This window comes from Pogoniulus pusillus, chromosome 24, assembly GCF_015220805.1.
Source record: "Pogoniulus pusillus isolate bPogPus1 chromosome 24, bPogPus1.pri, whole genome shotgun sequence".
Classification (NCBI taxonomy): Eukaryota; Metazoa; Chordata; class Aves; order Piciformes; family Lybiidae; genus Pogoniulus; species Pogoniulus pusillus.
Window position 1 is genome coordinate 17,077,438 of NC_087287.1, and position 27,932 is coordinate 17,105,369.

Consider the following 27,932-nt stretch of genomic DNA (forward strand, 5'->3'; position numbering starts at 1 on the left):
AGGGCTGTGCTCAAGGCCTCTCCCCAGCCTCGTTGCCCTTCTCTGGACACGCTCAAGCATCTCAATGTCCCTCCTAAACTGGGGGGCCCAGAACTGAACACAGTACTCAAGGTGTGGTCTAACCAGTGCAGAGTACAGGGGCAGAATGACCTCCCTGCTCCTGCTGGCCACACCATTCCTGATGCAGGCCAGGATGCCACTGGCTCTCTTGGCCACCTGGGCACACTGTTGGCTCATCTCTTTGGTCAGTTGGGTCAGCTGCCCCAGCTATGTTCCTACCTAACATCTTGTGCAACTCCAGCCTGCTCACTGGTGGAGTGGTGTGAGGAGCACAAAAGGACTTGGCTCTGTGTAAACACTGCTTAGCTGTGACCAAAAACCATCACTGTTTTCAGCACAAGTCCCAAACACATTCTTGTACAAGCTACTAAGGAAAATAATGAATTCTATCCCAGCCAAACCCAGCACAAATCCCTGTTGACACATTTTGATGGTGTTCTGTGTGTACCTGTCCTTGCCTTGATCCTAAATAGGTTTTCAATTCTTCTAGAAGGAATGCAAAGCTGCAGCAGTACCAGGATGTCTTTATGGGCCACAACCAAATAAATTTGCATATATTTTAACGTTTTTATACTGATTTACACCAAATAGCTGAATCATTTTCATCATCTGTCTTTTGTGTGCTGCTGCACATCCGTAGCACATCTACAGCAGCAGCAAAAAAATGAGGGATGCTTTCCTTGACGGTTTGGGGTTTTTTATGTCTAGGAGGATTGTTTGTGGCCAAATCCATGTTAAACAGTGCCTGTGGATGTAAATGAGCAGAGGTATATTGCAGGAGAGATAAAATACTTTTTTTTTTTGAGTCAGTCTCAGTGCTAGCTGAGGCTTGCTGCATTTGTAGTGTGCCATTCTGATCTGTGTTTGTTTTCTCTCTCCATTGTGTGCTATTTATTCATGGCTCACTGGTCTTGAGGTAAGAATTTTAGTCAAATGAAGTTAAAAGCGTGGTTGTTTTATTACTTTTATGACTGTAACTCTTGGGAATCCAAGTCATGAGGTATAGTTTTGCTGTCCTAAATACTGTACCAGCACTGAACCAAAAGACATTGTTGAAGGATTTGCAGCATGAGAAAAGGGAAACACATGGGTGGAGGCAAAAGTGAAAATACACACAGGCTACCTTGACACCCAGCATGGGGCTAGTGGAAGTCCTAGGAAGCTTTTTCCTCCCCTCTGTGAAATGTCAACTGTTAGAAATGGACATGAGGAAAGGAAACTTTCTTGCTGATTGAGAAAATGGAATAACATGGTGGTTGTCAGTCCCCTTTTGAGAGGATGTGTCTGAGGAGAGCTGTGGGTGAGCATTGTGAGCTAACTGATTGAAAAGCTCTCTTAATCCTGAGGAGCAGCACAGGAGCTTACAGGGCTTTTGGCTTCTGTTTGCCCTTGAAAAATTAACTGTTAGTGGTGTGGGTTAATGACAGGGAGAAAACTCCCATCGGTGGATGAGTGACAGGGATATTGGGAACTGTAGGCTGTGGAGGGCTTTGAAAGTGAAGCTGAGTCACTTGGAGTTTGGTAGAGTGGAGGGAGTAGAGCATTGGCTCTGCTCTACAGTAGTGCTTTGAGCTGAGCATGTGCAGGGACAAGTCTGTTGTTGGGAAAAAGATACTGAACTAATAAGTTTTAAGTAATGAGGGACTGGCCCAGATAAAAGGTCTGGCTGTGTGGATGGGCAGAAGAAATCTTCCATAAAAAGCACCTGCAGGACTTCAAAGACTGCATTTCAGAAACTGGCTTTGAATGGATGTCCAAGAGAAGTGTAAGTGCAACTTGATCAAAGCAAACTGTTACTTCTTGCGTGAGTAGATATTTACAGTACATTTGGCACTGGAGTTTTTCATCTCTCTCAAGTTTGCAAGGGGAGTGAGTAGAGCACAGAAAGTGGAATGGATTTCATCTGGGTATAAGCTAGTTTTCCAAGTCTGAGTGGAGAGCAGTTGGACAGGTAAAATCCCTGTCTCTTTGTAGTACAATTGCTACCTACATATTCCCATCATCGTGCCTGCTTTTTCTACCCTGAGTTTCAATGCCAATTGCATAGCACTTAAGTGACCTTCTAACTCTGGTGTTTGGCTTGCTTCCTATACGCCAGAAGCTCAGTGAGATACTAGGATGACACATGAATGAGCATAACCTTGAGAGAAGAGGATTTTTAGATGAAAGAGTTATGGCAGTCTCAGGGAGAAAAGAGCCTTGCTCAGTTCCTCTATGTCGTACCGCGGCATCAAAACAGTGCTTGCCACTGCTGCCAAATTACTTTTCTTCCCAAACAACCTGCAGGACCTGAAATTTAGGTGAAGCATGCAGATTAAAGGAGCAAGACACCACACTGTGTTCCTGAAGCTGCTGCATCAATTCTGTGCGTGTCTGTCTGTCATGCAGCCTCATCTGTGTTGCCTTGTTACGGCTTCGTTGCGCTCCTTCGTGGCTGTAAGAAAGGTGAGCATCTCCTTGCGTAACTGCCTCTGCTGAGGAGGCAGCTTTCTGAATCATCATACATCAAAAGCATACCAAAAAAAGGCTTAAGAGGGAAGGGTCGAGTGTGACTGTGGCAATGAAGGGCTGTTTTGAACCTGAGATCGTTCTGAGTTTAAGCACAAGCAAGATGGGACGGTGCACAATCAAGGAGGGTGCAGGAAACTAAGCTTTTGCTTTCCCTCCTTGAGCCTGCGTTGTGGATAGGCTATAATTTGCCCCTCTGACTACAGTGCAAGGTGTCAGGGTACACTCACAGCATGTACAATCTTTTCCCATCGAATATACTGCTTTAATTTGATTTTTAAATGTGTCACTGGCAATGGTGTGAACCTGTCCTCAAAGCACATATGAAAACCTGTCATGTAAGTAAGCGTAAAACATTTGATTTGCTGCTAATCAATGCTTATTAACAGTGTAGTAGTGAAAACAGAAAGATCTGGTGTAATGCTGTGGACAGCCAAAGTCTGCTTTTTAGTTCTATTCTGAGAATGCAGTAAAAATAGCCTAATGTCAAATGCTATTTGAATATCATGTCTTAATATGTCTGATGCACTTATTCTTTGTGAGCCCACTGATGGCTTGGTTATGCCACAAAAAAACATGAAATCAAAATACCCTCTTTTCTTTCCCCTTTAGATGTACTGAATTAGTTTCTTGCTTTCGTTCTCAACTCCTTATGGTGTTGGCAATGACTGATTGATGGCATTCCTACCATCATGTCATCTAAGTGAATTTGAGAGTTCTAGCTTAATGGCTTAGTATATAGAATTTGGTACCTTTGCAGGGGAACAGAGCCTACAGTTTCACTTCTTACTGTTACCATCTCACCAAAGGGAGAAGGCAGCTGTAATAAATCCTACAGTGGTACATCTGGTCTGGGAACAATATTAAAGTAGCAGCAATAAGAAAAAAACACATTCAAATCTTCTCAGTAACCCATATCAGACTCTGTAGTGTAAAGGCAGTAATATGTGAGGCTGAATTTTATTCCTCGCTATCAGTGTCCTCTAATAATAAAGCAAGCAGACAACCAGGAGGAAAAGGTAGTAAATGTGCTGTGTATATTAAAATTAAACAGCATTTTTTAGCTCAATTATTTGATCTGTGCATCAGAGCAGAACCATCTTGGTCTATTGTCTACAATCCCTAGCCCTGGCTCAGATTGCAGACGTGAGGTAGATGCTGACAATAACCACACCGTTCCGCTGACTTATTTTGACAGTTTATGTCCAGTTACTTTCAGTGAATTGCAAAGTTGACATTTCCCTTTGGTGAACCTGAAACTCTATTTTTTTTTTTTCTTGCTGTATTGCCCAGATATTTTTAATGTACCAGACAGTAATGAAAAGCAGAGGAAAGAGGGTTTCATTCTCATCGAACCTGTGGAGTGGGTCTTGTAGCAAATACGTGGAGTGAAAGGAGCTGAAGTATAAATGAGGACTGGGCCTAGAATGAGTATATTTGTGGTCAGAGGCACATTTCTACAAATTTCCCATGCTATAAATGTCACACTATTGTTTTCCTTCCTCAGAAGATATTCTTCTGATGTTGTAATACTCTCATTCCTTATGGCAAAGTGTATCTGATTGAGGCAATTTATACTGACAGCTTTCCCAAGTTAACTTCTCTGTGAATTCCCTCTTCATTTAATACTTTTTTTCCCCCCTCCTGCTTCCCACATTTAAGCTACCTTTCTTCTGTGTCTGAAGGGTAGGAAGCTGATAGTTATTTTATATTTATATTGCAAGGCTGCTTAATGTTTAATGAGGCTGAATATGTTGTAAAAAGCTCCAGAACACTCAGCCTGGTTAATATTTCATGCCGATCTACAGAGACAACTCTATTGATCTTTTAAGCATCTGCTAAACAAGACAAGGAATAAATTAGGTTTTGGTCAGTTTGATTTGGCTGGTGAGTTAAATAGCTTTTAGAGCATTATCACCTTTTAACATGTTTTGTTTCCAGTTGAATAAAGTAGATTTTAAGGGCAGCATTTCATCGTGTCGGTCCTCATCGCTCTTCGTCTTGCCTGTTTTCTTTCAGCCGTGTTTGTGTATGTTATGTAGGGATGCAGAAACACACAGGGAGGATATTTGCACTGTCCACTTTATGCACCCATAATTAAACCTTCTGAAGCTGTAACTGAGGAGGCCTTGCTTGTCTCTGTTTGACTACATTTTGGTACCTCCCTTCCCACGATTAAGCTAATGTTTATTTGCATCACAGTTACACGCCTAGAAAATTCGGAGTACACTGCAAAGCTGCATCACCCTTACAGGCTGAGGAAAACCAACCTTATCCCCATGTTCATTATCCCAAAGGACCCATTTTAACCTCTTGTACACACACTTCCTCTTTGCAAGCTTGGGGGGAGCAAAGGTGAAAAGTGATTTCCTTGCAAAAAGAGAGCAAAGAAATGGATGTAGCTGTTCAGATGCCTACATAACCATGCTGTAAACCTAATGCTAGTTGGATAGTAAGACTTTGACTTTTGAAGGGTCCACTTCATGCTGAAATAATTCCATCACCCTTTTTGTGCTGCTTGAAAGTTTTCAAACTTGCAGCAATTGCAGACTTGATTAAAACAGATATGATTATTTTTTTGGTTAAGAAACTGAGTGGGCAGCCTTGCAATAAACTCCTGGGGCTTGTTAGCTCAACTACCCACCCTAGAATTTTAATAGTCATGCAACCACACTGAACAATGAGCTGTGTAGGAAGCATTGGCTAAACTCAGACATGATTTGCTGCATTTATCCTCTAGGAAAGCAGTACTCCAGCCTACAGGATTTTCCTGTACAGTGTCTTTATTAATGTTTTTTGTAGTAAATGAAATATTTCAGTTTAGTGTAACCCTAAATCTGTCCCATCTTACACATATTGTTGTGTATGAGTGAAGGTGAGAATAAGAGGATGCTACTCTTTCTTGCATTTGGTTTAACTGTATTTTCCTGTGTCTAATAAGGAGCAGATATAATAGCTGTGAAAACTTTCTTCCTTTGGCACAATGCATTTTAAAGTTATCAGTGACTTGGGGAGGTTTGAAGGGTTCCCAGAAATGTCTACAGTGTTCACTGAATGTGTAATTGGAGGACAAACAATGAACTGTGTCCAGTTCTGGGCCCCTCAATTCAAGAGATGTTGAGGTGCTGGAAGGTGTCCAGAGAAGGGCAACAAGGCTGATGAGGGGCCTGGAACACAAACCCTATGAGGAGAGGCTGAGGGAGCTGGGAGTGTGCAGCCTGGAGAAGAGGAGGCTCAGGGGGAACCTCATTGCTGTCTACAACTACCTGAAGGGAGGCTGTAGCCAGGTGGGGTTGGTCTCTTCTGCCAGACAACCAGCAATAGAACAAGGGACACAGTCTCAAGTTGTGCTGGGGGAGGTCTAGGCTGGATGTTAGGAGGAAGTTCTTCCCAGAGAGAGTGATTGGCATTGGAATGGGCTGCCCAGGGAGGTGGTGGAGTCACCATTCCTGGAGGTGTTGAAGCAAAGCCTGGATGAGGCACTTAGTGCCTTGGTCTGGTTGACTGGCTAGGGCTGGGTGCTAGGTTGGGCTGGATGATCTTGGAGGTCTCTTCCAACCTGGTTGATTCTATGATCCTATGAAGAGGAAAACTCAGGCAAAGGTATTGATGCAAAATCTTCAAAATGAAGAACAGGAAAGCAGAAGAGAACTTTTGGGTTTGTTTGATTCTAGGACACCTCTCAAACCACTCTTTCCCCTCCGTTTCTGCTGCCTGTGGAATTCTCTTGTGAATTCAGCTTTTAAAAGTACCTTCCTTGTGATTTAAAAATCTTTCCTCCACATTTTGCCCACAAAAGGTTTCAGGAAGTTTTAGCTATCTGAACTCTTTTGCACCTCTTCATTTGATGCATTCTCAGCTAGCATTCCTTTCTGTTCTGTGTCCCAGCAACCAAACCCCCGTGAGATGCAATGAGAGCAATGTCAGCAAAACTTCAGTGCAGCTGAGTTTAAAACTGGCAACAGTGGGCACTGGGAGTAATTTGGAAGGGATGCATCTAACCTGCCAGCCTAGTCAATACTATTTTTGGTGTGGCCATGTTCTTACAGTTGATCTAATTTCAAACACTCCTCTCCTGGTGTTTATTTTGTGGTTGTGTTTTGTTTAGTTGGTCTGTGGGGTTTGTCTTCCTGAAATACTAAATTCACTGGCTTTTATCCAAACAGAAGATGTGTCCTGAGAAGTACTGAGATCATGCTCTTGAGAATTCACTAATTGACAGTTAGAATGATTTGGTTTTGACCTAGGTGCTACAGCCTTGCTGCCAACTTGTTAACTTGAATTGTAGTGGTGAGGATCCTGGTGACCAAAACAGCATTTGTTATCCTGCAAAATTCCAGAGCAGTCTTAGGTGGGTGAAGGAGGAGCATGCTGGGGCAGCCTAGTGAGTAGCTTTAGCCTAGACTTCAGCAGTCTGTTTGGTACAAATGCAGCATCTTCAGTGATGGCTGTATCTTGCTGTACCACAACTGTTTGGTAATGGGCATGTGTTATGGGATCATAGAATGGTTTATGCTGGAAGAGACCATGAAGATCATCCAGTTCCAACCCTGCATCATAGGTAGGGACACCTCCCATTAGAACAGCTTACTCAAGGCCTCATCCAACCTATCCTTGAACATCTCCAGGGAGGGAGCATCCATGACCTCCCTGGGCAACCTGTTCCAGTGTTTCACCACACTCACCGTAAAGAACTTCTTCCTGACATCTAGTTTAAATCATCAACTCACATTCTGGTGATGCCATCCACAAAAGCCCCAAGGAGCCTTATTAAGGATTTTCAAATATGCCTCCAAAAGCAATTCTGATTTTTTCATTGAGTTTCTATACCCCATTGGTCCAGTAGACTTTCATTTTAAAGGTTATCAAGCTGTTCCCACACCAAGATTTCCCTTGATGTGTATCTAAGTTCTTGTTGATGTGATGAAACGTTGTCATTTCCCGTGTATGTGTCACCCTTGATTACTATTCAGGTTCAGCATCATGCTATGACTTGTTCTCTATAGCTGTCCTGGAATTTGAGGTATGTGGTGGTTTCAGGCCAGCCTCACAAATGTGAAGCCAACTACAAAACACACAGATGCTAACACTTCAAATGCTATCTAACCAGATCATATTTGGACACTTAACAATTACAAAACAAATCCTTCCCTAAGGAAAATTACAAGCAACTGAGCTCCAGAACTCTGCTGCCCTGGCCACAGCCAGCACTTGTTCTGAGGATGGATATCCCTGAATTATCAGTAGCAATAGTACTGTCTATACATGATAATTGTGTTCTTGTCACTGGCAGAGTGAAGAGATGCTTCCATCTGTTGAAGATATTTTGCCTTATCCTGTGGAGAGACAGAATGCAGGTGTGAAACTGCCTGTTGTGTCACAGGCATGTGTATGTCCCTTGTATGCTATTTCACACTAGGGGAGGCTGCTTTGAAATTCAGCATGTTTGGAATAATCTATATAGCACATGAGCTTGAGGGACATCAGTCTTACTAGTGCCTGAAACTTCAGTGGAAGATAATCCTAAATTCCTCCTTTGTAATTAGTATGATTAATATGCTCCTTGCTGGGCATATTAAGTGGAATAGAGAATACACTAAAGTGAAGTGATGAAAAAGGGCATGGGTTATTAGTGGGGGATGCTCCCAAGTGTTCAGCTACAAGTTGAGTCTTTGGCCTTGAAATGTTTTCTGTGTCTACTTCTGCCACTCTGCAAAACCAGTCCCATTTGCTAATGGTAACTTTCTGTCTAGGGGTGACACTAGCATCACCTAATAAAGTGCCTCTGTTTGCTCAGTGAAACGTTGGACATTGTTTCCATGATCTAGGCTTATGCCCTGTGTGACACCAATGCAAATCACTCTCAATTCATGAAAGTTAGTGTTCAGTAATAGCAGTCAGCAGCAGTAAGAAGACCAGGATCATAAAGTTATCCCTAGCCTACAGTCCCTCCATGCTATTGCTCTGCTTCCCTTTGGGTGGCCAAGGCCTTAGACTCTCAATGGCAGAATTCCTAATTCCTCTATAAACCTCCTTGGGATCAAGATCAATTTCTGCATTGCAAATAGTGAAGCATTATGCAACTGTTTTAAGACACCTGTATAATTAGATCAAGATGGGCTGCATTCTCCCTTCCTCAGGGAGTCATGCACAGTACCTTGACTGGAATAGGAGACAGATTTAACCTGATTGAACCATGAAATGGAAATATCAGACAATGAACATTAGCCACTTAGTTCATTTCATAAATCCCAATAATTAAAACTGCATGTGCAATGATAATGCCCATTCCAGATACCTAAGAAAGAAAAATGCACCTTTGATATGTTGTGGCATAGGCATAATGAAAAGATTGAGTTAATGGAGGATCTATGTAGTAAGAGTTACCCTACAGAACCTGCAGTTGGAAATATATAAACATGCTCCCCAACAGAATTCCCCTGCGTCATAATTCATTAAGGAAATCAGCAATAACTGACAAGATAGGCACAAAATGGATTTTCATGTTGCTGGGATGAAGTGTAGCTCCCAGCAATTAATGGTTTTAGTCATATTAAGCAGATAAATAATGCTATCTGACATTACAGTATTTCACATTACACTAAAATTTTGTAGCATTTGCTCATAATCCGACTTGAAATATGTTACCTAGGAAAAAAAATTGTTAGCTCTGGAACAGTCAAACTCCATTAGAAACCTCAGGCTTGAAAAATCACAATGTTAGCAGTTATGTCCCCTAGCAAAGGTTTGCGTTCCTTAAATAGTGTTAAATTTAAACCCAGAAGCTCTAGTCTCTTTTGGAGCTACTCTTCCTCAGTGCATTGAGCTTGAAAGGAGAATTTAGTGCATGAAATGTACTGTGCATTACTGAACACAGGCAAGTGAAACACTGAAATGCTGCATAAAGAAGAGGGCAGCCTGTAGAGCGAAATAACGCTAGTGATACTTCTGCTCTCTAAAAAATAAACCATTTATCTATTCTGCTTCATAAAAATGCTCCCAGCCTTTATATGACCTCATTGCTCCTGACTGATAGAAGAATTTGGTTATTCTAAACCCCTTTCTAAGTGGCATCTCTATCTTTTTTTATAGCTGGATGAGGCTCAGGGGTGATCTCATTGCTGTCTACAACTACCTGAAGGGAGGTTGTAGCCAGGTGGGGTTGGTCTCTTTTCACAGAAAACCAGCAGTAGAACAAGAGGACACAGTCTCAAGCTGTGCCAAAGGTCTAGGCTGGATGTTAGGAGGAAGTTGTTGGCAGAGAGAGTGATTGGCATTGGAATGGGCTGCTCAGGGAGGTGGTAGAGTCACTGTCCCTGGGGGTGTTCAAGAAAAGCCTGGATGAGGCACTTAGTGCCATGGTCTGGTTGACTGGCTAGGGCTGGGTGCTAGGTTGGACTGGATGATCTTGGAGGTCTCTTCCAACCTGTTTGATTCTATGATTCTACCTGAGCACTGTTTTATTTTACAGTGAAATACTATGGGTCTGAGTTTCCTATTTCCATGAGCAGCCCTATTGATTTCAGCATTCTTACTTATGTTAAGTACAGTTTTATTCTGGAAAATGCTCTGTATGTTCCAAGTATTAATAGGAATCCAGAAACAAAAGAATATGATTTATCTCCCATGTGATGCTAATTGTATCCCAAACTCCTCGTGTGACATGGAAGAAAATGTGATTGCCTGTCAAAGCTCAGTTGCTGGGTTTTGTTGGGATAGGATGCAGTGGGTTTGGACGTGTCACGTTTAGCTGAAGGCAACAATGTTTAGTGTCTCAGCACCCAACTCCCACCAAATTTCAACAAGAGTTAGCAACAACAATCCCTTGGGCTTCAGTGAAAATCCTTGGCTTAGTATCCATTCAGAGCTGCACTTTCACCTGCAGCAGACAAAGGTTTTTCCAGATCTTTTAAGGCATTGTTTCCTTAAACAGCAGTGAGTGCAGACAGTACTGCAATCCTGTTATTAAAACATTAAAATGTCACATTTGAGTATGAAAGGATGACTTAAAAAGTAGTCCAAATCCAGGTCACAAACAAAACGGGTAGTCTTTCACATGTGCCAAGATACAATTTTATTGCTTCATAGGTAACACTGCATTTAGGCATGCATTTAACTTGAGGGTACTGGAAAAGCAGAAACAGTTCATGTCTGATGATGTTTGTCCTACTGCGTGTCAGAGGTAGGGACTTTTCAGAGACATTGCAGGCAATGTCAGTGCACACCAAATGCTTACTAATTGTGCTAGCAAGAATATGTCATTTCTGCCAGATGCTGGTACCTAGATTTAATTACCTTCAGCTGGAAGATGTGAAATATTTCACCACAGTTTTTACAACCCTTACGACTCTTCACGGAGGTCACAGTTTTGCATTGCTTGACTCTTCAGGGAGGTCACAGTTTTGCATTGCTTATGACTCTTCATGGTCACAGTTTTGCATTGCTTCATGTTTTTCACAGATTTGTTACCTTTCTGAAGTGTCAGAACCTGAGAGCCTCAAAGTTTCCTCTCTCAGTGGTTATGGGATCACCGGTGTGTGATGCTATACACCAAACCTTCCAAGGAACCCAATGAACGCTGCTGTGGAGTTCTGATCTCCTACCATTGGTGTTCTAGTGATAGCAGCTTTGTATATTTGGCTTAATTCTAGCTTGTTTATTGCTTTTTGTGGTTTTGTTTGGGTTTTTTTTAATGAGGTGAAGAGATATAGTCAATTCCCTATGTCCAGGTAGTTGGTAGATGATCACCCAGTGCTACAGAAGCTGCCAATGACCTTGTCTTTGGGAACTACTGGCTGTGAAGGCTTGATTCATACTTCCAAACACCATCTCTTTATGCTAGCCTGTGTTAGTGTTATTGCACCTTTACAGTATCAAAAAGTAGTATTGTTTTTATTGTTTTAAAACCCAGTACATTTAAAAAAACAACCAAGTTAGGTAAGTTGGGTATAGAAAAATATACAAGCAATAGCTCACAGTAAAAAAGAAAGCACCTGTGTGGAAAGCTTACCCCTTTCTTTGGAAGGAAAGCCATCTTCATTTAATTGCTTCAGGAACACATAGTTATATGCATATACATACAAAACCAGAGCTTTAGCCACAGAAGTCTGTCCTCTTATGAGGCAGAGAAGACAGAAGGCCCAGAGGGGTGATACGTCTCATTCTTTCTCCATCACAGAACTGCTGCCATTCACACTGTGCGAGCAAGACTACGGCTTGGCTAAAGTGCGAAAAGCGTGAGGCAAATTATGCTCCATGTGGCATAATTCCTCCCAGGAAAGAGCAGAACCAAGAGCCCACCAACAATCAGACGTTATTCTGTTGTCAGAAGGAGCAGCTGTCACTATGAACTCTGCAGCCCTCACCGGCACAGGGTGCTGGGCCATGTGTGCTGTCTCGCCACTGGGATGGGGGTTAGAGAGAAGGACCAGTTGTGCACGTTGCATTTGTAAAGCCATGAGCCACAGGGCTGCTGGATACCTTCTGCAGCACCTCTGGCCTATACCAGCAGAGGCAAAACAGCAGGGAGGAAAAGTCTGTGGATCTTGTTATGTCAAACCTTTTCTCTGGAAGAAAGGTCAAAGTATAACTCTAAACTGATATATTCTATTAAAAAAAAGATGACCAAATAGATTTAATATATTCTACTTAAAAAAAGACAACTAAATAACTTAGTCTGTTTTAACAAAGATCAGGTTTCTTTCTAATCCAAGCTGCATTTCACTACGGTAAAAGTGGGTAGTTAAGCAAAGTATTTCACAATTAAAAGATCCCTGTAATTATGTTTTTCAGAAGTGCCTCTGCAGGTCAGGCTTTAACCTATTAAAAAAGTTCCTTTTTCCCTTGTCTCAAAACGAAACTGTAGTAATTAAGTGTATTTAACCATGTGAAAAGAGTAAAAAATCTAGCTCTATGTGGTTTCTGAGGTAATAAGCTGGTACATTGAAAATATATTAATACAAGTCAGTCATTTGTGAGTGTGTCCCTTGCCCACCTTCCCCAAAAAGAAAGGCTGGGCATGGTGATGTTGCTAGAGCAGAGAGAAGGCGTAGTGGATGGTGTGTACTGTCTCATAGCTCATCATGGTTTCTTGTGAGGTCCTCCCCATAATTAGTAGCTTGACTTCCAACGAACATATTCCAGTTGTCCAGAACCTCCTCTTTTGTTAGCTTTTGATCCTGGTGAGATGAAAATAAAGATCTCTGTAAGAACATTTTAAAAGCTAAGACACATCAGCATAGACTTACAAGAACCCTAGGAGACAGTTCTTTGAAGCAGTAGACTGCAGGTTCAGGGACCACTGTAGCTGTCGTGGTGAGTGAAATCTGGACTGCAGAGGAAAACACAATTCTTACTGGCTTCACCTGGGTCAAACTGCTAACTGAAAGTTCTTTGCCATTAACTTACTGCCAGTGTATGGGTTCTCTGGCAAGCAGTTTTGCTCTGTGGTTTGGTTTTGCCTTCTTGGCAGTAAAACTGAGAATCCTCTGGTGTACTCTGTTGAAGATGGTTCTCACATCAGCAATTTACACTATGTAAATTGTTCTGGCTTTTCAGGTTCCAGCTTCGATCACATTACACTTCTGAAGATCACCATCTGGGATCTACTGAACCATTAATCTCCCAGGTTAGATGAAGTGGATGTACTAAGCCAGCCGTTAAGTCAAGGAAGTGCATGTGATGCCTGGAGATGTTCAAGGCCAGGTTGGGTGAGGTCTGAGTGATCTGATCTAGTGGAAGATGTCCCTGCCCATGGCAAGGGGGTTGGAATTACATGATCTTTAATGTCCCTTTCAACCTAAATGGTTCTATGAATCTACAGATTTTTCCCTGGCTAGCTTCCATGTAATTTTTCTCCTGCAGCTTAATTAGCATACAAAAGCCATGATGATGAATAATCCCTTATCTACCCTAATGAAAGCTAAGGGGACTTCTAGAGCTGATAAACTGTGTTTTATTACTTTTACTTTGTGATTCTAACCCTGCCAACTGAAACTAACACTGATACATTAACACATTAGCAATCCTAGCCTGCAAAACTCCATCTGAAGTACACTAAGAAGAAAATCATTAGGAATAAATTCTTGCAAGCTGGTATCATTAAGAAAACCACACCACCTTATATCTTTTTTTTTTAAGAAGCACTAAGTACCTTGTCTACATCTGATTCATAGACTAAGTGCCTGGCTTCAGCTAGGGCATGATCATAGTCTTGTGGGAGAATCCAGTGCTGAATCTCCTCTTTGTCCATCTTTCCATCCTTGTTGAGATCACGGAAATCTGCAAACTGCTCACGCTCTGTGATTACCCAGTCAGGCTCTGGTCCACCTTCTTCATTTGCAAACATATCAGCTGGAAAGGAAAGAAAAGGTCTCACTCAAGTTATGTTTAATTTGCAAATTATGCACAAACTAAAGACATTTGAGGGTATTAATCAGAGGAAGGCTAAACTTTGCACAGAAAATGAAATGTGGGCTATTAATAGCTGTGTGCATCTTCTCTAAGGGCTGTTTCTTGACTGCTGGTGATGCTGTCCATCTTTACCTTTGTCATGTAACTGTCTGATGCTGGTGAGACTTATGACAGGTGAACAAGTCCAAAGGACATCATCCACTGAATTTCAGAATGAAAATCTTTTAAGTACCTTTAGCTAAATAGCAGTCATAAGCTTTAGTGCTAGTATCAGTTACATGGGCAGAAGGAGCTCAGCAATTTTAATCTGTTTTTGCCAGCAAAATGTTTTTGTGGATATGTTGGACTGGATGATCTTGGAGGTCTCTTCCAACCTGGTTGATTCTATGATTCTATGATCGGGCTCCAGCCAGTAGAGGGTGAAAAAAGGTACAGGGAACAAAGCTGGTGAGGGGCCTGGAACACAAACCCTATGAGGAGAGGCTGAGGGAGCTGGGGGTGTTTAGCCTAGAGAAGAGGAGGCTCAGGGGTGACCTCATTGCTGTCTACAGTTACCTGGGGTGACCTCATTGCTGTCTACAGTTACCTGAAGGGACATTGTAGCCAGATGGGGGGTGGCCTCTTCTGCCAGACAACCAGTAATAGAACAAGGGGACACAGTCTCAAGTTGTGCTGGGGAAAGTCTAGGCTGGATGTTAGGAGGAAGTTCTTCCCAGAGAGAGTGATTGGCACTGGAATGGGCTGCCCAGGGAGGTGATGGAGTCACCGACCCTGGAAGTCTTCAAGAAAAGACTGGATGAGGCACTCAGTGCCATGGTCTAGTTGACTGGCTAGGGCTGGGTGCTAGGTTGGACTGGATGATCTTGGAGGTCTTTTCCAACCTGGTTGATTCTATGATTGCTTTTGTCCTACTTTTAGAGAGATCTCTCTAACAGCAATTTGTCTTAGTAGATGAGTCCTTTTTTAACCACGCAGTGATGCACCATACTCCAGTAGAAGCTACCCCACAAAGAACAATCTGGAGAAGTCACTAATGAGTGGTGCACTCTGTGTGAGAATCCACAGTCAGTGCACTTGTCATGGATTGGTAGCTTGGGGTGGAGTACCATTCATGAGGTGTGATGCACGGATCACATACATAAATATAGCATAGGACTGATAGGCAGAGACATTCAAGAAGCATCAACAGGAAGATACCAGAGTGGCTGTAACTATCTGTATAGACAGAGTTGGGAATGAAGCAGCTATTATTAGCAGCAAGTGACGAGTAACCATTCCAAATGACGAGTAGTGTATCCACTTCATTCTTTTGGTTACCATGGCCAAGCAATTGTTTCCTGCTTACCAGACCTGCCTAGTCCTTAGGCTTTCCACTTCTTATTCCTAAGTAAGACTTGCTTAATCCTTTGATGCCTTTTGGGTTTGGTTTACAAGATGTGCTAAGGAAAAGTGCACCCTGGTCTCAAGGCCACAGGCTGGCTAGTATCTACGGGATGTATAAATTCAAGGAATAAGCTCCCTTGATCCTGCAGTGTGAGCAGGTACACTAGGCTGAAGTTCTTTATTGGCAGAACTCTCCAGTGTCTCTGAAATACTCTGTTACCTGCTTGTGCACAGTAACAATTTCATTCATTCTGCTTAACACAATTAGGAGTATTTTTGTCTTGCTGCCTGTGTAAAATTCAAACCAAACTTTCATGCAAGATGAAAAAGGATGATGGGAGGATAAGGGAGGAACTTTTCTATTTGAAGGAGATCTTCAGCAGAGTTCCCCATCAAACACCTGGAGACTGAAATGTTTTGATTTCTTTTGCTGTTCCTCATAAATTACCAAAGAAGAGATTTGTTTTGTTTTGTTTTTCTAACCCAGCTTCTTAAAAACCCACAAAATATCACATCCGAAAGGGGAAGTAGATATATTGTAAGCATAGTTTCCCTGAACTGATGAAAAAAACTTCAGACAACACAATCACTCTCTTTTTTTCACTTTTAAAGTGCAAATTATATTGTTTGTTTGAAGCAACTGACGTGTCCCATCAGTTTGATTTTTATCATCCTTGCCAATGCAGGGTGATCGTGACTAGAACATTCGATGTTCCTATCTATAGAAGACAAGAAAAACCAGCATTCACATGGTAACAAATGTTGACAATTACCTTATAATTATATGTAGGTAATGTCAGTGAATGAACTGAAATTACTGTGGAAATTATGCTGCTCTGTTATTTCAGTCATAAATGCATAGCATTCACATTCTGAGGCTAAATATAATTTACAAGGAATAGAACCTCCCTGCCATTAATTAACGTGTGTATATTGTTCCTATTATATGTGAAGTGATCTTTATAGCACCACTAGAAACAGAAAGATTCATCTGGGTTTGTACCAATGCATTTTTGGTGCTGCTTTTTTTGATTCTAAAACCCATCAAAGTGAGTGCAGTGGGAGAAGTTAGCTTTTGGTATCAGCATAACGATTCTAAAGGCCAACACATATTATGTACTGCTGATCTCCTGTCCTGCTTCTGGTTTGTTTTTGTAGGTCTAAGTGCAAGACAGCAGCCAACTACTCAGTGTGAGGCAGCTTGTGCAAATTAACTGTGACTGATCTGCTGTTGATGTTTGCCATTTCTGTTCTCTTCCTGCCACTGAATTAAAGCACAGCTAACTTTCACACGCATCACAACTTCTTTGATAATCTTGAATCTTAGTGCAGCTTTTGCACAGCTCATTTCTGAAAATGGACTGTGTAATATCAGCATCATCTATTCCTAGAAGAAAAATAGTGGCATCACCATCAGAGAATCATAGAATCAACCAGGTTGGAAGAGACCTCCAAGATCATCTAGTCCAACCTAGCACCCAGCCCTAACCAATCAACTAGACCATGGCACTAAGTGCCTCATCCAGGCTTTTCTTGAAGACCCCCAGGGACGGTGCCTCCACCACCTCCATGGGCAGCCCATTCCAATGCCAATCACTCTCTCTGGGAAGAACTTCCTCCTAACATCCAGCCTATACCTACCCTGGCACAACTTGAGACTGTGTCCCCTTGTTCTATTGCTGGTTGCCTGGGAGAAGAGACCAACCCCCACCTGGCTACAGCCTCCCTTCAGGTAGTTGTAGATAGTAGTAAGATCACCCCTGAGCCTCCTCTTCTCCAGGCTAAACAGGCCCAGCTCCCTCAACCTCTCCTCATAGGATTTGTGCTCCAGGCCCCTCACCAGCTTTGTTGCCCTTCTCTGGACATGTTCCAGCACCTCAACATCCTTCTTGAATTGAGGGGCCCAGAACTGGACACAGTACTCAAGGTGTGGCCTGACCAGTGCTGAGTACAGGGGAAGAATAACCTCCCTTGTCCTGCTGGCCACACTGTTCCTCATCCAGGCCAGGATGCCTGTGGCTTTCTTGGCCACCTGGGCACACTGCTGGCTCATCTTCAGCTTACTATCTATCAGTACTCCCAGGTCCCTTTCCTCCTGGCTGCTCTCCAGCCACTCAGTCCCCAGCCTGTAGTGCTGCTTGGGGTTGTTGTGGCCAAAGTGCAGAACCCTGCACTTGGCCTTGTTCAGTCTCATCCCATTGGCCTCTGCCCACCCATCCAGCCTGGCCAGGTCCCTCTGCAGGGCTCTCCTACCTTCCAACAGATCAACACCTGCTCCTAGCTTGGTGTCATCTGCAAACTCACTGGTGCTGGACTCAATCCCCTCGTCCAGGTCATCAATAAAGATATTGAACAGGACTGGGCCCAGTACTGATCCTTGGGGAACACCACTAGTACAGAGAAGTACAAGGTTTTTACTTCAAGTAGGAAAATAACCAGTAGGAAAAAAGGTGACTTTTCTTTTTTGCAGTGTGTGCTTCCCAGCTATTTCACATGGTCAACCGTGAGTCAAACTTGGGAAGAGACTTAATTCACTTTCTGATCCTCCTGTGTTTCTAAACAATACCTTCAAAAAGCTGTTAATGTGGTCAGGTACACTGAGGATATTCCTGTGATGAAAAATGTTTTTACAGACCTCCTTAGTCTAATTATATGAGAGTAAGAGGAGAATCTGATGCTGTAAAGTGTAAGGATATTTTTGCTGGTGACGTAGCTGTCTGCCTGAAACAGGCTGAATGGTTGTACCGCAGCACAGAACTGTTCATCTTTGGGTCAAATTCTGCTGCATATTTGAAAGAAGAACTGGAGATTATGCAAGAAACACATCTCAACACTTACCAATGTACTCATCTTGATCCACAAAACCATCCTCATTTTTGTCTATATCTTCTAAGGTTTCCTGGAATATAGTTTTGCATTGAAATAGTTAGGAGGGAACTGAGCATTCTGAGTACTTATATCTTTGATCACTTAACATTTTGAGACTTTGGCTTGCCCCTTGCATACAGGCAAACATGCTCTCACTGTCATCAGTGTGACTGCTGTTTACACAAGGAATACACAAATACCCTTTCACCTTGCAAAATGAACATGAAATGATGCACAAACAAAGTGGACATCATGCTTAAGTTTTAAACTGGAGCAGCTCTGCTGCCACTTGTCTGTATACCTTTCCCTCTGTTTTGGTCTAAGTCCATGCCCAAATCTCTTGATTGCATTTAGGAATGAAATGCATTTAACAAGTCTTTCTTACACTGAAAGCTCTAAATCAAGCTTCTTTCACAAAAGGCATCCCTTTCTGTTCCCCAATTAGCTATTCTATGTATCTCTTTCTGAACTCTGCATGGAAAGGCTAAAGAAGCACTTCAAATCTCATCTGAAAAAGAAAAGTAAATGTAATGGCATCGTTTCTGCCCTGCTTACTAAGACAACAATGTCTTTCATATGCTCAAACTCCTCTGGGTGAAGGAAAGCAGTGAATTCTTCACGAGTGGCAGCTAAATCTCCATCCAGGTCTGCAGTCTTGAATCGTCTTTCATCTCTAGGCAGCATTTTCTTGAAACTGTGATGATCAGTTGCATCTTGGAATTCTTCTGGATTTTCTGCAAGTTAATCAAGACAGTCTCAGAAGTCTGTTCCACTTTAAACCCCGTTTAAACACATTACCACAACAAAGCATCCCAGTTTGTTGCTAGACTGGAGAAATGGAAAGGCTAATTGCTAGGATAGCAGCTGTGTTAAAATGGAACTTCTTTGCTGTGAAGCTTTCAGATCAGTGGCAGAGTAGTTGGTATGATTTTCCAAGGTGACTTACTAAATGTCTGACTAAGCTTTCTGTTGCAGTCTAGGACAATGGATTTTGCAGTGCTTTTACCTTCACAGATCTGATTTTGTTTTTAATCTGATTTTATAACCGTTGCTTAGGCAGTGTTTGGGGTAGATTTGACTCACATGAGTTTTATTCTTTGGAACCAGCACGATCTAGAGAAATTCTCTGTTTCAAAAAGCAAGGAAAAGAAAGATAAGTGGTTTCAGAAGATGGCACAGTGACTGAAATTATCGAGGTGCTACGCCTCTGCTACAGGCAACCTAACAATTATTTTCAGGTTAAAACAATTAAGTTTCTCAATGTGTTCAGTGGCATAAAACAAATGGTATTTAGATTTTTAAAACAGGATCACTAAATTGACTTCAAATGTGATGAACAGTCATAACAGCTTTTAAATTCACGTGTTGGGAGACAAACACTGCTGAAAAAGGTGAGGCCAGGAACCACAGATGGAAATTTTAAGCGTGCATTAATACAAGACCACAATGTTCTCCAAATCTCAGGGATTACAAAGACCAAAAGGCTCTCAGAGATTCTGCTGCTGCAGGGACTCTGTTGTAGATTTCCTTCTACAAATATAGGAAGCCCTGCTTTGAACTCAGGTAGAGTTTGATATTATTACTGCTACTAGAAGCTTGCTCCAAGAACTGCCTCTATGGTAGGTAGATATTGTCTTCTCATTTTCACTAAGTCTAAATGGTCAATTAATATTGATCTGTTGTTCTGTCAGCATTGCCCTTTAGCTTAAGTGATCTCTTCATCTCCTTTTCCCTTAATTAACTTAGAAAAAGCAAAGGGAATGTATAGGGGGGGAGGAAGATTCAGGTACACTTTTCAATATGTGCTTCTTTTGCCTGATTTGCTAAGGGCTTTCATTTGCAGTTGATCACAGCCTGACACATGTTATTCTGCAAGAACTCTTCTAATGAGTAACTTTGCTGTAGCTTAGGTTCAGTCTAAATTTTTAGCACCTAGACTCTTTAAGATTTTAGAGACTGGACAAAAAAAAGCTCATTATTTATGCAATGTATTGGGTTTTTTTTAAATTACAATACCATTTTTAACATTTAAAACAGAATATATATCCAACTGGAGAGGACTTTTAATTCATCTTCATCAGCACATTTTACAGTCCCTCCACAAAACCTTCTACGTGCTAGAGACCCACATGGTAAAGTCTGCAATAAGTAACTAACAAATGACTATAGAAGACCATAGAATCAACCAGGTTGGAAGAGACCTCCAAGATCATCCAGTCCAACCTAGCACCTAGCCCTAGCCAATCAACTAGACCATGGCACTAAGTGCCTTGTCCAGGCTTTTCTTGAACACCCCCAGGGACGGTGACTCCACCACCTCCCTGGGCAGCCCATTCCAATGCCAATCACTCTCTCTGCCAACAACTTCCTCCTAACACCCAGCCTATACTTCCCCCAGCATAACTTGAGACTGTGTCCCCTTGTTCTATTGGGGGTTTTCTGGGAGAAGAGACCAACCCCCACCTGGCTACAACCTCCCTTCAGGTAGTTGTAGACAGCAATGAGGTCACCCCTGAGCCTCCTCTGTGCATCTCTAAAATTTAAGGTGATTTTCTCGAGTCCTAAATGTGACACCAAACTCCTGCTGACTGTAAGGTATGAAATCATGCTTTATAATCTCAGTAAGACTTGAGCATATGACCTGAAAGTGTTACCTTACCTAGATAATAACCATATGTGGCTTGCTTGTATTCTTCCCAGGCAATTTTATTGTCCTTGTTTAGATCATAGTCCTTCCAAACTTTAGCCACGTTTTCATAGATGTAGCGTTTCTGTACCCGTTTAATCCAGGTTTTTAACTCCTCTGTTGTGACATAGCCGTCTTTGTCATCATCTATTCTATCCACAATCTTCCTGTAAGAAGAGACCAGCATCCTTAGGAGCTGACACAGAAACAAACTGCAGGTAATTTTAGTAATCTTCATCTGCTCACAGTTTTCCACAGAAATGGAGTGCCCAAAATGTACAGTTATCCTACTGGCTATGGCTTTCCTGCATCTTGTAGATTATTTTAAGGGCTATGGTTCTATTCATTGTTCAGTATTGCTTTGACCAGATCATAGAATCAAGCAGGTTGGAAGAGACCTCCAAGATCATCCAGTCCAACCTAGCACCCAGCCCTAGCCAGTCAACTAGACCATGGCACCAAGTGTTTCATGAAGTGGAACTCGTGATCAAAATCGGTGAACAAAGTACCTCACATACCTGTACTTCATAGGTTCTACCTACTAACTTAGGGGGACCTGCTCTTCACTTTTGCAGGTAGTGACCATGCTGAATTCAGTGGAGATGCTAACTTCACCTTGAGAGAAAACCTGCATTTGAACTTGAGCCAAGCAGGGCAAGAATCTTGGATACATAGTCACTTCTAGTTCATCTGGTGGCTATTCAGCAGACTGACACCAAGATGGAGTGAGGTATGTGACTGTAACAATGGGTATGTACACCACGTAAATTCCTGTCTCTACACTTGTTTCTTCTTTCTTTCCCCCCAAAAAAGTTATGTAGCTTGTGTTGCCAGGAATGACTGTAGCTTGCTAAAACAACAGCTAGTCTGCAGCAGGTCACCAGTCACGACTGGCAGCTGGGACATACACCGCTGTCCTCTGTAAAAATGCTAGTCTTAAGTCCTGGTGTACTCCCAGGGAAACCTTCTCCATTGAAAAGTTCTGCACACAGCTTCAGATAAAACTGATCTAAAAAATATAGGTTTTAAAAAAAAAAAGAGGCCATGCTTTCCTCTACCATTTAGATTCTCTGCAATTAATGTCTCTCAAGGGATGCCTGTAATTGCTAAATGTTAGTAGTTTGGGTTTGAACTTATAAAACTGTCTTCTCCGTTAGCTACAGTGGTAAACCAGATAGAACCTTCTCTTTAAAGTAAGAATGCAGCTTTAATCCCACAACTTGTAGGTACACTTGTGAGAGTCTTGTTATATTCTAGGCACTGGCCCATGGGAAATTGTGCACCCTGCTTGAGGAACAGGGTCTGCCAGCATCAAGGCTGTTCGGTGTTATGTGGATTGGATTTAGGCTCATCAGCAGTTTTATCCCTTGTACTGCTGCTCATGTGGTGCAGGTGCAAACTGCACTTTGACCAGTGACCAACTCCTTATCATCTGAATAACCAGTCCTCATAAGCTCAACCATACTGCCTATAGACTAGTTATGTCATTTATAAGAAGGGGTAAAAGCTGGAGTTGATTTGTCTAAATCCTGACTTGAGGTTCAAGAGATGAGTTCCCTAAATTTCCAGGCAGCCAAAAGATACACAATAAAGTTCTTTGCAATTCAGCATCCTGATTTTCCAGAGAGAAACTGGCCCTGGCCAACTGGAACTTCTCACTAGTGAAGCAATGTCTTCTCTCAAGCCTTAATTGTGGAAGTGGTAACCAGAGCTTCTGCTGAATTTCCACTAATCTTTTGTGAGTCTGACAGGATTGAAGTGAATTTACTTTACTTCTGAGCTATGGGAGGGAAAAGGGAGCTACTGGATATGCTGTCTGATGTAGCAATGACAATGTAACTGACTGGAAAGCCTTTTTTGTATGAATCTCATGGGGAACTAGCTGTCAAGGGGCCCTTTCACTGCATGATAAGACTGCATTTGTCAATAAATTAGCCCTACAATGAATTTGATTTAATTGGTTTAGATGGTATTTACTGTTAAATGTATGGGTTACAATAAATAATACCAAATAGCTGCTACCATAATTAGTATGAAGGAAGTCAGGACTGTTTCCTAGAAAATGTCTCATACCTCTGCCTTTTCACCTCTACTTACAAGCCCTCTGCATCTATTTCACTCTGCTTCCCAGCTGTAGATGAGGACAAAGAAACAGAAATAGTCTTGCCTATAAACTCCCAAAGGTAAGAAGCTATCATAAGGACTGTGAGTTACAGTACCCGTTAAATGGCTCAAGATAACTCTAAGTTTTGTAGCAGAGCTCATGTACATTGACCAGTCTGAAAAGCCTGAGTACCTTTATTTTACATAGAATTAGTTCATTCTCAAATACAACAAAAAAACAGGGAGTAGGTTAGACATAAGAAGCCAGTTCCTATGCAGGACTTGACATGTGCAAGTGTGTAATACCCAAAAGCTTACTTGCTCCTTTTAACTGGGGTGGGACTGCAGTCAGTACTAGTTTCCCACCTCAGAAGAAGCTAGAGGCACATGCAACACGTGTGTACAGACTGCTACTAGAGAGATTTAAGCTGTCAATCTGCAAAGACTTCTGGTGATGAAACAAATTTGGGACGAGGGAACTGCTACCAAGTGACTGTGTGAGGAAGGCACCTGATATAAGTACAACCATCTGTCCTCGGCCTGTATAAAAAACAGAAACGTTTGTATTTTGAGGGTTAACTGCTTTTTGTGTTCTCTGAAAATGACAGGCCCACGACAAACGGCAGGCAGAAGGTTCAGAGCACTGTAGCCCCACTGCCCTCCTCATTAGCCCATCTTCCATTCCCTTAATGCAGCTCTTGGATGCCGCACCGGCATTGCCACGCGTCTCCAAAGCCCAGGTGAGTTGTGGTACTGTGCATGGGTAGGCAATGAGTGATTTTTCCCTTGTGAAGTATCACAGTATTATTAGGATTGGAAGAGACCTCACAGATCATCAAGTCCAACCCTTTACCACAGAGCTCAAGGCTAGACCATGGCACCAAGCACCACATCCAATCTTGCCTTGAACAGCCCCAGGGACAACATTCCCTTATGAAGTAAATGATGGCACTGGCCACCAATCTGCAACTTCTTTAGATTAAACCTAAAAAGACATTATCTTTAAGACATGAACTTCTTTAGATAAACATAAAAGGCTTTATCATTTCTTTGTGAAACTGTGAGAATGGATGCTCCAAATGTGTCCACTCTCATCCAGATACTTTCAGAAGGTGCTTGTTCTAACAAAGGTCTCTTGGAATGGGATTAAGTGATTCCTTCTTGAGCAGAATCTGTGTTAAGGACAGATATACACTCAGGTCACAATATACTTATGGGCTGGTAGGTGCCATAATCTCAAACTGTGTGGCTGCTCCTCCAGAGGCTGCAGGTAGTTAAGCACACAGGGCTTTCTGCCTGTATCTAGCTCGTTCCTTTCTCTTTGCTGGAAGAACTTGAGGGTAGCTTTGCATTACTGCTGTCTGGCCCTGGGACTCCCCTCCAAGCACTAGCTGATGAGATGACCAATGTGCTGTCACCCTTCCTAAGCAAACTAAGCCGACTTACAAGCGCAGCACCGTGCGCTCTGGTTAGAGCAGCAGAGTGGATGTTGCTGTTTTCTCCCAGAAAGCATTTTAAACTAACTTTTCATGAACTCTGCCAGCTTGAAGCCAGTCACTTGCTGAGAGGTGACACTGTATAAATGCGGCTGTGAAGAAGGATTGCTTTTAACTTAATTCACACTAATCTGCGCCGGGTTAAGTGACCCAGAGGTAAGGAGCTGCAGCATCAAAGCTCTCCAGAAGTGGGTGAGGTCTGTCCACCATCGAGCACAGCACCACATGCAGCAGCTCCCTCCACGAGGCTTATTGCTGTAAGACCAGAAAAGGCAGGGGAGAAAAACGCGAACGTGATGAGGCGTTGGTCTGCCGGTTCGCAAAATCGCTGCGCGCAGGGAGCGTTAAGCGCGGAGGCTACGCTGGCTGTCCGCGGCTGCGGCGCACTGCCGCAGGAGCAGCTCTCCCCTGGCGGCCGCAGTGCTGGAGCGGGGCAGGCAGCGTCCAGCGGCCTCCAGCCGCTCCCCTCGCTTCGACCGCCCCCTCGGACGCACCACAGGCGGCCCTACAACCGCCCCCCTTGCCGCGCCCATCCCCTGCCACGTTTCCGCAGGCCGGTGCCTGAGCCTCTCACCCGAGCCGCTGCCGGCTCTCCTCCGGGCTGAGCTGGTCGAAGCTCCGCGCCTCCTCCTTGCCCAGGAAGGCCTCGTGGTCGTACTGGAAGCCCGGGCGGTCCTCGTGCTGCGCGGCGCCGGGCCGCGGCCGCTCCTGCCAGGCTGTCGGCTTAGCCAGGCTCGCCGGCAGCGCCAGCAGCGCCAGCGCCAGCAGCGCCAGCCACCACCTCGCCGCGCCGCCCCCCATGCCCCGAGTCCCGCCGCTCCACCGCCTTGCTGCCCTCGCTACCCTTCCCGCTGCAGACCCAGGCCGACCACGGTCCCGGTTTCCGCCGCCGCCCCGCCCCGCTCCTCCCCCGGCCGGTCACGGGGGTGGGAGCGATTGGGCAGCAGCCGCCGGCAGGGTGGTCCGGCCCGGTCCGGCGCCACGTCTGCAGGGCGGTGGGAGCTGCCCGAGCGCCGCAGCCGGCGTCCGAGGTGCTGGCAAAGGGAATCGGAGCGGAGAGGCTCCGGTCCTTTCCCACGCCGTTGTCATCGTGACGCGCTGAGCCTATGCTCTTAGGAGAACGCGTCAGCAGAGAGCAGCGGCTCCTTCCTGGTACCCTATGGCTCGGTGACTGCTGTGGGCATCCTGAGTTGCTTAGGAAAGGACCAAAGTGCGAAATCGTGATTCTTTTTGTTTTCAAAGTAGCAATAAGACTACAAGTGAAACAAAACAAACCAAAAGCGAGCCCTGTGACTCTGTCTTGAGTGTTACCAATCCATAAATAAATAGAAATCACAGAGCGTTGGGGTGGGAAGGGACCTCGAAAGATCGTCTGGTCCAATCCCTCTGCCAGAGCAGGATCGCTTAGAGCAGACCACACAGGAATGCGGCCGGGTGGCTTTAGACTAAGTCCAGAGAAGGAGACTCCGCAACCTCTGCGGGCAGTTCCAGTGTTCTGTCACCCTCACAGAGAAAAAGCATTTTCTTTATGTTCACATGGAACCTCCTATGCTCCAGCTTGTGCCTGCCTGCCCTTCCTCCTATTACTGGGCATCACTGAGAAGAGTCTGGGTCCATCCTCCTGATGCTTTCCCTTCACGCATTTGTAAACATTAGCGAGGTCACCCCTCAGTCTCCTCCAAGCTACAGAGTCCCAGCTTGCTCAGCCTCTCCTCAGGGGCAAAGTGTTCTAATCCCTTCAACTCATTTGTGGCTCTGCTAGGCTCTTCCAAACAGTTCTCTGAGGTCCTTCTTGAGCTGAGCAGCCCAGAACTGGGCACGGTATTCCAGATGCAGGCTCACAAGGGAAGAGTAGAGGAGAACTCCTCTCAGCATACTAATCACAGCCCTTCTAATACACCCCAGGATGCTGTTTGCCTTCTTGGCTCAAGGGCACATTGCTGGCTCATTGTCATCCTGTTGCCCACCAGGACTCCCATGTCCCTTTTTCCTACATTGCTCTCCAGTAGGTCAGTCCCCAGCCTATACTGGTCCATGAGGTTGCTCTTTCCCAGGTGCAAGCCTCGCACTTGTTGTATTTCATTCAATTTCTCCCTGCCCAACTCTCCAGCCTGTCCAGGTCTTACTGAATGCCACAGCCTGACACAGATGTGTCAGCCACTCCTCCCAGTTTGGTACAGACAGTGCACTCTGCTCCCTCATCCAGCTCATTGATGAATATATTGAATAGTATTGGCCCCAATACTGACCCCTGAGCTGTGAATGCCCTGTGAAGAGCCATGCCTTTTACTGCTTTTACCCAGCAGTGTGCCCAGGTGGCCAAGACAGCCATTGGCATCCTGGCCTGCATCAGGAATGGTGTGGCCAGCAGGAGCAGGGAGGTCATTCTGCCCCTGTACTCTGCACTGGTTAGACCTCACCTTGAGTGCTGTGTTCAGTTCTGGGCCCCCCAGTTTAGGAGGGACATTGAGATGCTTGAGTGTGTCCAGAGAAGGGCGACGAGGCTGGGGAGAGGCCTTGAGCACAGCCCTACGAGGAGAGGCTGAGGGAGCTGGGATTGGTTAGCCTGGAGAAGAGGAGGCTCAGGGGAGACCTTATTGCTGTCTACAACTACCTGAGGGGAGGTTGTGGCCAGGAGGAGGTTGCTCTCTTCTCTCAGGTGGCCAGCACCAGAACAAGAGGACACAGCCTCAGGCTGCGCCAGGGGAAATTTAGGCTGGAGGTGAGGAGAAAGTTCTTCCCTGAGAGAGTCATTGGACACTGGAATGGGCTGCCCGGGGAGGTGGTGGAGTCGCCGTCCCTGGAGCTGTTCAAGGCAGGATTGGACGTGGCACTTGGTGCCATGGTCTGGCCTTGAGCCCTGTGGTAAAGAGTTGGACTTGATGATCTGTGAGGTCTCTTCCGACCCTGATGATACTGTGATACCCCCAAAAAAGTAGCTCTTAAATCCTTTACCCACAACAATTGTTTCTTAAAATACTGAATAATCTGCTCTGAAATGGTGGTGGTTTATGTTTTAGTAGCATTGCTATGAACCCCTCTGCTGAGAGAAACCTCCTGCTACTGAATGATTAATATTAATTAGGTTTAGACCTTAAGGTGCTATTTTTGCAATCCACACTTCTTTCAGTAGCGTGTCTGAGGTTTATACCCCTAAGGTTTCTTTGAAATATTACAAAATACCAGGTCTGCAACATCCACAATGTTTTTTAGCAACACATTTATGCAGCAGCAGGCGTGCTGGGTAGTTTATAAGCTTTTAATGAAACACTGGCAGATATTAGGGTTTTATGGGCTGGAAAACAGTGCAAATCAAAGAGCTTTGCTTACTGTTTATAGCATTTCCCTCTGATTCTAACAATATTTATCTCGGTTTTTTCCATCTTGCATTTTGCTCTTCACATATTTACTTTCCC

General features: G+C 43.9%; 1 protein-coding gene and 1 long non-coding RNA gene across 5 annotated transcripts in view; one reads left to right on the forward strand and one right to left on the reverse strand.

Annotated features, from left to right (window-relative positions):
• LOC135186243 (uncharacterized) overlaps positions 1–24,230 on the forward strand; it is a 116,269-nt gene extending 92,039 nt beyond the window's left edge. The window contains exons 2-4 of one of the 4 annotated variants that reach the window (XR_010306785.1): positions 21,493–21,647; positions 23,049–23,100; positions 23,369–24,230. This is a non-coding gene — a long non-coding RNA (uncharacterized LOC135186243). Of the gene's footprint in view, positions 1–13,136; positions 13,196–21,044; positions 21,136–21,492; positions 21,648–23,048 lie in introns of those variants that run through there. The other 3 variants (XR_010306784.1, XR_010306783.1, XR_010306782.1) reach the window with 3 other exon arrangements.
• On the reverse strand, positions 10,619–25,566 carry RCN1 (reticulocalbin 1). Its single transcript, XM_064163826.1, has 6 exons — positions 25,091–25,566; positions 20,891–21,084; positions 18,787–18,965; positions 18,202–18,262; positions 13,721–13,920; positions 10,619–12,746 (listed from the first exon to the last, which is right to left on the reverse strand). The coding sequence occupies exons 1-6, from the start codon at positions 25,315–25,317 to the stop codon at positions 12,639–12,641; spliced, it is 969 nt and encodes a 322-aa protein (XP_064019896.1). The 5' UTR covers positions 25,318–25,566; the 3' UTR covers positions 10,619–12,638.
• Positions 25,567–27,932: the final 2,366 nt, after the last annotated feature.